Genomic DNA, 11166 nt, shown 5'->3' on the forward strand with positions numbered 1-11166 from the left:
AAGAAACAAACAAAATATTTCATAATATGTAAATAAAATACTTTAAATCAGTAAGACAGACAATGCTATAGAAAATAACATTTTTAAAAGAGTATATGCAGATGCCAAAGTACATATGGAAAAGTGAATAATATCATTAATCACAAAGGAAATAAAAATTAAAGCACAATGTGATTTGACTCAACATCCACCAGAATGGCTAAAAACAAAACACAGAAAATACAGATGGCCAACAAACATTTGAAAAGATGCTCAATATCTCTCATTATTAGAGAAATGCAAATCAAAACTACAATGAGGTACCACCTCACATTGGTAAGAATGGCCATCGTCAAAAAATCTACGAACAATAAATGTTGGAGAAGGTGTGGAGAAAAGGGAGCTCTCTCGCACTGTTGGTAGAACTGTAAATTGATGCAGCCAGTATGGAGAACAGTATGGAGGTTCCTTAAAATACTAAAATTAGAACTAGTATATGATCCAGCAATCCCACTACTGGGCATATACCCTGAGAAAACCATAATTCAAAAAGACACATGTATCTCAATGTTCACTGCAGCACTATTTACAACAGCCAGGACATGGAAGCATTCTAAACGTCCACTGACAGATGAATGGATAAAGAAGATGTGGTACATACGTACAATGGAATACTACTCAGTCATAAAATGAAAAGAAACTGGGTCATTTGTAGTGATGTGGATGGACCTAGAGTCTGTCCTACAGACTGAAGTCAGAAAGAGAAAAACACTGCGTATTAATGCACATATATGGAATCTAGGAAAAAAAACAGTAAAGATACATCTACTCGCAGGGCAGGAATAGAGAAGCAGACACAGAGAATGGACACGTGGACACACTGGGGTAGGCACAGGTGGGACAAATTGGGAAACCATTCTAACATTGTTTAATCTACATTAAATAAAGCATTTATAAATGCATAGCTTGTTTATCCCTCTACTTCCTGGCAAGATTGGACTCCTGATTTATTACTGTATTTTTTAAAAGTAAAGGTAATGCGTTTTAGCATACATTTTAAGCCTGAAAGCTTTCTAAATCTTCAAATGTGCATATCTCCTAAAGTATCTCTCCAATTCACATATGATTTTCCAAAGCACTAGAAATATATATTGTGTAGTTCTCTTAATTCTATGACTCAAGTCCTTCGGTTGTTTAAGACTTCTGAGAGACTAAAACTGCACAAAGGGCTTTAAATATTTTAAAACAGATTTACTTGCCAGAACATTTTTAGCATATTTCAAAAAATCTTTTTAAGCTTTTATAAAAGGGCACTAGCATCTTTTCGATGTAATATTTATTTTGCTTGTTTCTACTGAGACTTGAAAATATGTGTACCATAACCCAATAGGCTGGTTAACAACCGTTATTATCTGGAAACTATAACAGAGAGGTAACAGACATAAATCTTAGAAATCATCTTGGAAATAACTATCAGCCATAGACAATTAAAGCTGCACATGTCTGGCAGAAGCTACTCTAAATCTTCATAGTCACAAATTCAGGCCCCTTTCCTTTTTAAAAAAGTAAATTCACTGTCAAACCCATAGATATATCTTATTATATCAAGTAGAAATTCTTTTTACTAAGCATGAACATTTACAATCAGAAAGAACATGTTCCTAACTAGGAAATTTTTCCTTTAGGTATTTTCTGCCAAAATCTTACTTATACAATCTGTTACATTGTATATAATATTCAACTCTGCAGATGGTTGCATTTTCTTAATATTGCCTGTCTATAATTTTCACAGTTACTACATTACATTTCACGGACTGTTTGTGCTATATAAATAGACTCCAGCTCTCTCTTTAGTCTTGAAACTAAGCAAGCACAGGCCTTGTAGGCCTGCAAGGTGCAGCCCAACAGCTGCTTAGGTGTTTCTCACTTTATTTTAATTTTGTAATATTTTCCTCAAATTTTTATTTTAAAAAAGCTTTTTTAAACTTATTTTGTGTTATGTTAGTTGCTCAGTTGAGTCCGACTCTTTGCAACCCAGGGACTGTACTCTAACAGGCTCCTCTGTCCATGGGATTTCCCAGGCAAGAATACTGGAGTGGGTAGCCATTCCCTTCTCCAGGGGATCTTCCCAACCCACGGATAAATCGAACCTGGGTCTCCTGCACTGCAGATAGATTCTTTACCCTCTGAACCACTAAGAGTTCTCCCAAAGGAAGTTATTACAGTAATAATGTTAATAGAAGCAACCAACTACTCCGAATGTAAATATTAATGGGGGTTTCTGCCTAAAAATATTGTATTTCCTCTCATACACAAGTCAGATAGGTTCCATAGGATAAGAAGTGAAACATATCCACTGGATTTGGTAATTAAGAGGTAGGTCATTGCTTGCTTCATTGAGAGCAATTTCAGTAGAATTCAAGAGTTCACCATTCTTGCATGGATGGAATAAAATGAAGACAAAAAAATGTAAACTACTCTTTTGAGAAGTTAGAATAAAAGAGATTAGACAGTAACTAAAAAGAAACTCTATAGCTTTAATTAGATTAGAGCAACTGAAATAGGTTGATATCAAAGGGGGAAAAGATCAAAAGAGAAGTGGAAATGCAAAATCAAAAAAAAAAAGAATAATGTTGCTGAGAGGAAGGGGTAAACAAAGGATCAGGTATCCATCAGTAAATGGGTGGCTATGAAGAAAAAAGTTATCTTACTCTTCAAGGCCCACAGGGAGGAAATCAGGCTTTTCTTTGGATGGCAGTTACAGACTTCTGAGTTTCTTAATGACATTAATCGTCCTGCTGACCCAGGAGAAAAGGTTAGTTACTCAAAATGAGCAGATGGGAAAAAGGAGGGCATGTGGAAAGAGCCAAGGGTTTGTAATGGTTACAGAAATAAGAAAGCAGATAACCAAAGGTAAGTAGATGATGGTACCATTAAGTGCACACACACACACACACACACACACACATACCCTACATAATATTGAGCTGGCAAAAAAGGTTCGTTTGGGTTTTTCCATAACTTCTTAAGAAAAACCCGAATGAACTTTCCGGCCAACTCAGGATTTTGAAATGCACTTATAAAAACTGTTTTTAAAGCTAGATGAGAGACTTCTGCTTCTGGTAAGATGCTGTAACATGAACAAGAATTACTCTCCTCTCTGAAATAACCAAAAAACAAACAAGGTGAAATATATGATATAATGATTTTTAAAACACTGAACACAATGTGATCCTTGAGAAACAGGAAACAAATGAGTGGACTCTGTGATTGCCGGCAGCTGTTTCCAGGCTATAGCACAGGAAAGAGGAAGCAATCTTTCTCCCTCTATGCTATGGTCCTCAAGACCAGGAAGACAAGGAGAATTCACAAGACAACATGCCAGAGAGAGCTGCACAAAAAGAGAACTGCAAAGATCTGCAAATGATTCACCCTGAGTATTCAGCAAAACACTAATCAGTATATGTGAGAGAAAACTTCCAGAGTTTGGGGGGTAAAAACAAGCATAAGGATTAAAGAGAATATACCTGTTCCTCATGCAAGACTGGGAAGAGTGCCTGTTTCTTAAAGCCAAACTAAAAAGCCAAAACTATTTGGTAGAGTATACAAGTCTAGCCTCAGCAGTGGGAAATAATTAGCTCCAAAGTAAACACTGCTCAGGTTTTGCCAATAAATCTAAAAAGCAAGACTCAAAGGGATCAAAATTATTTTTCAGCAACTTGACAGTATCGAAGAGTAAGAATATTGACTGGAAGACAAAAGTATCTAGTACCAAACAAGATAAAATCCATGTCTGATACTCAATCACAAATTATTAGATATACAAAAAAGTAGAGAAAATATCAGTGATGAGAAGAAAATTCAATCAACCAGACCCAGAAATGACACAGGACTGAATTATAGACAAGGGCATTTCCATTCCAGTCCCACTCCCTAGAGCTGAAAATGAGCAGAACCATGTGGGGCTCCAACACACAGAAGCCTTTGGGTCCCCCATTCTGTGTTTGTAGGGAGTAGACTCTTGCTTCCCTGACCTTTCCTGAGTTCCAGAGGGCAGATTTGAACAGTGGCTAATCAGGGAAGGGAGAAGATGCAGAGACAAAGGAGGAGCTTGCAAGAAACAAACATACAGATTTGAAGCATGGTCTGCTTTAAGGGATACATGTAACAGTATCTTTGAACTCTTCTGCAGAACTAAAACTCCCCAAAAATAGAAGATGAACAACTTGATGAAGCATTCTTCATTGCAGAAAGGTCACAATTTGATAACCTCAGGAACCTCAGCTTAGGACTTCCCTAGTGGTCCAGTGGTTAAGAATCCACCTGCCAATGCTGGGGACATGTGTTTGATTCCTGGTTGGGGAAGATTCCACATGTCACAGGACAGCTAAACACGCCCACCACACCTAAAGAGTAGCCCCTTTGTGTAACAGTGAAGACCCAGTGCAACCAGAAAATAAACAACAACAACAAAAGAACCATATTTTATGGGGAGACCACCTGAGACCACCAGATTAAAGGAATCCAGGCCCTGCACATACCCTGACCCTTATCAGCAGCCCTGCTCTTGAACCACTGCTATAAAACTCCCCACCAAATCCCTCCAGGTTGGGACACAAAGTTTTTCAGGGTATGAGCCCACTGTGTTGCCCTGTGCCTGACAAAGTAATAATGTTATTCTTTTCTACTTCACCCAAAATTCTGTCTCTGAGATTTGATTCAGTACGAGTGTACAGAGGCTGAGTTTTCGGCATCAGAATTATACTATCTTAGTATTTGTGTGATTTTTGAGATGAAGCTTACCTTATACAGTTTCTACTAAAAATGTGATAAGTAAACCAGTCATAAACAATACTGGAAGATGTAATGATTAAAGGTTTGAAATTTTTCAATAATGCTAAGGCTATTTCTTTGGTACACTCCTTCCATATTGAGAGAAAAAACATTATAAATGAAATTTAAATTTACTCATTAAACAAAGAAAGTAAAATACAGTCTACAACAACTCCAACGTTTCTGTAAAGGCTTTAAAGTGATAAGGTACATTTTCAGTGAATGCTTGAAAGCAGAAATACTGTAACAGCCATAAATGAGCTTTTACATTAGCCTTCTTTTATTCTGAAAACCAAGATTTTAATGAATTTTGTAATTATTCTTAATATTTTGTAGGTAAATTTACATCTTTGTGTTTCCATACTGGTACGTAAGTATTAATAAATGTATTTCTTTAAACATAATTGGCTTACAGTGTGAAAGTATTAAAGAAAATTTCATGATGATAATTGGTTTCATGAAAAACTATTAGTTTCATGCATGGAGTAAGAAACTAGAATAACCAAAATTACTAAGTAAATAAATAAAGATAATTTCTAGTAACTGAAAATCATACGTTATTTATACAAACATGGATGTGCATTAAAAAAAAATGAAACAAAGCAGAGCCAAAAACAGTCTTACACATATATAACCACATGACTTTCAACTAAAGTGCCAGGACAGTCAACAGGCAAAGCATAACATCTCAGACCCACATGCAAAGAAATAAACCTTGACCATGATCTCACACCATACACAAAAATTAACTCCAAAGGAATCCAGTAAAACTTCTACAATAAAATATAGGAGGAAATACTTACAGCCTTAGGTTAGACAAAGATTTCTTAGGTCAAACAATCCTCCAAAAGTTATAAAAGAAAAATTGATAAGTTATACTGGTTCAAAAATAAAACTTGTCATTTGGAAGATACCATTAAGAAAATGAAAAGGCAAACACAGACAGATGTGTCTGCAAAACAAACATCTGAGAAAGGACTTTGAACCCAGATATATAAAATTATCTTAAGACTTAATAATTAGAAGACAGTGAAAGTGAAAGTGTTAGTCACAGTCGTGTCCAACTCATTGTGACCCCACGGACTGTAGCCCGCCAGGTTACTCTCTCCAAAGAACTCTCCAGGCAAGAATACTGGAGTGGGTTGCCATTTCCTCCTCCAAGGGATCTTTCCAACCCAGGGATCGAACCTGGGTCTCCTAAACTGCAGGCAGATTCTTTATCACTGTGCTACAAGGGAAGCGTGAAGAAGAGGACAAGCAATAAGCTAAAAAATTAAATAAAGCTAAAAAGTCAATATTCTTTATAAATACTTGATTAATAAAGATATACAGATGGAAAATAAATGTGAAAATATGGTTATCACTGGTCTTTAAGCCAGTGGAAGTTAAAGCCACAATGAAAATCTACTAAACACAAGAATGGCTAAAAGTAAAATAACAATATCATGGATTGATAAAAAGGTAGAGGAATTATCATACATTGTTGATGTGGATGAAAAATCATACATTCATCTTAGGAAGCAGTTCAGCAGTTATTTAAAGGTAACATATACGTATCAAATGATCAGGAAATTCCACTCAAGTATTTACCCAAGAGAATGAAGACATATGTCTACAAAAGATTTGTGTATAAATGATTACAGCAGCTTTACTCATAACAACATCAAACTTTAATACCCCAGTTATCCTCCAACTGAGGAATAGACAAATAGCATATATCTATACAATGAAAGTTTAGTCAGAAGTAAAAACAGACTACTGGAACATGCAACAACATGAATAAATCTTAAAATAACTATACATTGCTATAAAAGTTCTCATACTGCATGATTCCAGTTTTATAAAAATCTATGAAAAGCTAACTTATACTGACAGAAAACTTACCATTAGCTGCCAGGAGCCAAGAGGCAGAAATAAGAAACTGACTATAAGTATATGAAGGACATTTGGGGGTGATGGAAATGTTCTGTCTTGTAATGGCAATTTTAACGATGTAAACACTCGTTAAAAACTCGTAGAATCCTGTGCTCAAAGTTGGTAAACACATGTAAATTACATATTGAAAAAGATGACCAAACAGATATATAAAGCAGAGAAAAGCACAGTATTCTCAGAGTAGAGTGATTTGTAGAAGAAAATGGAGAGAATCAGTCCTAAATAAATCCTCTGCATAAGTTCTGTCTAGCCACACAGGAATGAAGACCTCTGTGGTCACTACCTTGCTGCACAGTTCTTGACAAATAGAAGCAGGGAAGCAGGTACTGTGGTTTGTTCACCCAGGACTGCCAGGGACTAAATAATGCTTACATATACTAGTACTTTCAATAAATGTTTTTGAATAAAAATTTAACTACATAGAAACTCTCAAAATTCTTTTAAAAAGCCTCCATATATTTAATGCTCTTACATTCAGTGATTAGACAAAAACACTTCCATGATATTAGCTAGTTTGTATATTTCACTGTTTAGAACTACCCGGTGCCGTTATTCCATGACAAAAACAAACAGAGAGAAAATTTTTAGATGATATTTGGTTAAGCAACTTTTAACTCATGATGCAGGCATTTCATCCGTTCATTCATCAAATCATCATTTTTACAAAAAGGAAAAAGCCATAAGGTCTCTGTGTCTTAATATCTCTTAGTTAGGAACTAAAATATTCTAATTAAAATACTCTACAAGCATTAATAAAATTCTTCAACATCAAACATCCTTTTACACAGAAAAAAATCAGAGTTCCCCTGACTAAATTATGGAGAATTAACTTATTCTTCTGAAGAATTTCATTTCATATCCTAAGTATTTTAAAAGTGTAGAAAGAACTTATTGCTTATATAACTGAATATACAGGTAACATAAGAAATGACAATTACCCAGGAGTTTCTGAAAGATATGTTATATAAACCAATAGATCAAAACTTCTTGAAGTAACTGAAAAACTTTGAAATCAATTTGCAAAATAAATACTATACTTACAATTTGTTGCTGTCTGAAATTGAGAAGAAAGTGCTTGAGTAACTGAATTCCAAAATGTATATAAAATTTCAGCCTGTCCATCCTGTGGCCCAAAAAAAGGGGGGTATATTATTTTTTTTTAATGATAATGGATAAGATATAGCATTGACAATGTATTAAAAATATATTTAAGTCAAAATTCCTAAGACATCTATCAAACAATGAAATTATTAAATAACAAAGTAGAAATATATAGATGATTCAAATCACGTCTCATGTTCAGATAATCAGTCACCATCCTTCTCTGCTACTGACTAGCTGTGTGAGCTTGAGCAAGTTGCTAAATCACTGTATGACTATGGTAACAGTACCTACACTGCAGAATTATTAAGAGGATTTCTAAAGTTTATAAAAGTGAACTCTTGGGACAGTTCTTAACATGTCGTAAACCCTCAGTGAATGTTAGTTATTACTATAACAATTACCATCATCATTTTATATACAAAAGGCAATTTGTGTGACCATAAGAAAATGAAGAACAAGCATACTTAGATTAACATTGACCAGCAGGATATAATTCACCAACTACAAAAGAGAACTGCCTGAAGAATAGATATAATTTTTTGTTTTCTTTTTTAAGTCACAGAAATTACTATTTGGAATAAGAAAAGGCAACCCACTCCAGTATTCTTGCTGGGAAAATTTCATGGACAGAGGAGCCTGGCAGGTTACAGTCCATGGGGTCACAAAGAGTAGGATACAACTGAGTACAAATTACTATTACTCAGCTTAGCAGGATACTATCATTCAACTATTAATACATATTTTACAAAGTAATTACTACAAGAAAGGATAAACATTAGTTTAAGTATTATTTGTTAAAATAAGAAAGTATTTTAGTACTGTTTAAACAAAATGGAACTTCTAGAAAATTTACCAAGTCCTTTAAGGTACTTCTACTTGCGTGGTATATAATATCAAATTGCTGGTATTCTATTTTTGAAGTACAAGAATGCCAATTTCACATGGTTCACTTTAATCACATAAATATGTATAATGTTCAAATATGACTACTCTCATAAAAAAGAATAATTAAGAAATTCATTAATTCTGTTTTACTTTTGCAATTGCAAAAATGAAATTCTACTTATCAAGGTTATAAAGAAAATGAACTATGAAAAATACTGATTTCTCACTTCTATATCTACACACATATCTATTTTTCTCATTATTTGTTTCTTTAGTAAGTCTTTTGTTTTGATTTCAAATGGGTATTGTGTACCACAAAAAGAGGCAAATCAAATAATTGCCAGTTTCTTACTCAGGGATCAGAAAGTAGATTTAGATCACCAATATTTTATGCAATATGTATATTGTATATGTGCAAGCTCAGTTGCTCAGTGGTGTCCGACTCTGCAACCCTATGGACTGCAGTCTGCCAGGTTCCTCTTGTTCCAGGCAAGAATACTGGAATAGGTTGCCATTTCCTCCTGCAGGGGATCTTCTGGACCCAGAGATCAAACCTGCATCTCCTATGTCTCCTGCATTGGTAAGCAGATGCACTGTATATCATACAGCTTAAAGTGGATGTTTTTCCAACAAGGACCTATAATAGCACAAGGAATTATATTCAATATCTTGTAATAACTGCTAATGCAAAAGAATCTGGAGAAGCATATATATCTACTATATATAAAACTATAACTCAATCACTTTGGTGTACTGTAACTAATGCAACATTGTAACTCCTTAAACTTTAGTTAAATAAACTGACTTTTTCATCAAATTAAAGAATCATTATATCATATTAACAAAATGAAGGACAAAACCACATGATCATCTCAACTGATACACAAATAGCATTAGACAAAGTTCAACACAATTTCATGATAAAACCACTCAACAAGCTAGGAAATTATCACAACATAATAAAGGCCATATATAACAAGTCCACAGGTAACATCATAATGGTAAAAATCTGAAAGCGAAGATGCAGAACATTGGATGACTATATATATACACACACACACACACATATATACACATGCATATATATATGCTTCTACACACACACACACTTAAATAAGAAAATGGGTCAATCTTGCTTAAGCATACAAATACAAAACTTTCAGGTATAATAGTAAATTGACTTTGGTATTTGAATTATCTACCTAAACAAGTTGGATTTATGTCAGCAATGTAAGTATCATTAAATATTAGGAACTGTATTAATGCAATAGCCCAATGTTTGCAATAAGGAAATCTACAGAAGCATGTAGCTGAGTGAATAAAAGGCAATTAATACAGTCCATTTAAATTAGCAAAATACTTCATACCCAGTTCTCATTTTTAAAAAAAATTCATAGAAAACAAAGCATAAAATGATTCCTATCCTTTTAAAATTATGGTTAAAAAACACAAAATTTACCATCTTAGCCACAGTAGTGTTAACTCCATGTACCTTATGCAACAGATCCCTGCAATTTTTCCATCTTGCTAAACTGAAACTCTATAACTAATGAACTACTCCCATTTTCTTTCTCCCCCAGCCCTTGCAAACTACCTATCTACTTTCCAAGAAGGTAACTATACAAAATATGTGTGTTTTTGTGGTAAGACTGTTTCATTTAGCATGATGTAAAGATTCAACCATCTTTACCATCTTAAGACTAAATAATATTCCATTGTATCTATGTACACATGTATTTCTGTGCCTTAAACATATTTTCTTTTTTTGTTAAGCAACATTTTTTAAAAATTTATTTGTTTTAATCGGAGGCTAATTACTTTACAATATTGTAGTGGTTTCTGCCATACATTCACATGAATCAGCCACAGGTGTACATGTGTTCACCATCCTGAACCCCCCACTCCCACCTCCCTCACCATCCTATCCCTTATGGTCATCTCACTGCATCAACCCTGAGCACCCTGTCTCATGTATTGAACCTGGACTGGCAATCTATTTCACATATGATAATATACATGTTTTAATGCTATTCTCTCAAATCATCCCACCCTTGCCTTCTCCCACAGAGTCCAAAAGACTGGTCTATACATCTATGTCTCTTTTGCTGACTTGCATATAGGGTCATTGTTACATTCTTTCTAAATTTCATACGTATGTGTTCAGTTGGAGAAGGCAGTGGCACCCCACTCCAGTACCCACTCCAGTACTCTTGCCTGGAAAATCCCATGGATGGAGGAGCCTGGTGAGCTGCAGTCCATGGGGTCGCTGAGGGTCGGACACGACTGAGCGACTTCACTTTCACTTTTCACTTTGATGCATTGGAGAAGGAAATGGCAACCCACTCCAGTGTTCTTGCCTGGAGAATCCCAGGGACGGGGGAGCCTGTTGGGCTGCCGTCTGTGGGGTCGCACAGAGTCGGACACGACTCA

The 11166-nt window shown here is 35.0% G+C and overlaps 1 protein-coding gene across 3 annotated transcripts in view; it reads right to left on the reverse strand.

Moving 5' to 3' along the window:
- Positions 1 to 11166, reverse strand: part of COG5 (component of oligomeric golgi complex 5) — a 281698-nt gene that overhangs the window by 92492 nt on the left and 178040 nt on the right. For all 3 annotated transcript variants that reach the window (XM_010841464.1, XM_010841466.1, XM_010841465.1), the window contains one exon: positions 7789 to 7870. In XM_010841464.1, coding sequence (XP_010839766.1) covers positions 7789 to 7870 — 82 coding nt within the window. The remainder of the gene's footprint in view (positions 1 to 7788; positions 7871 to 11166) is intronic.

This window comes from Bison bison, unplaced genomic scaffold (genome assembly GCF_000754665.1).
Source record: "Bison bison bison isolate TAMUID 2011002044 unplaced genomic scaffold, Bison_UMD1.0 scf7180017864162, whole genome shotgun sequence".
Lineage (NCBI taxonomy): Eukaryota > Metazoa > Chordata > Mammalia > Artiodactyla > Bovidae > Bison > Bison bison.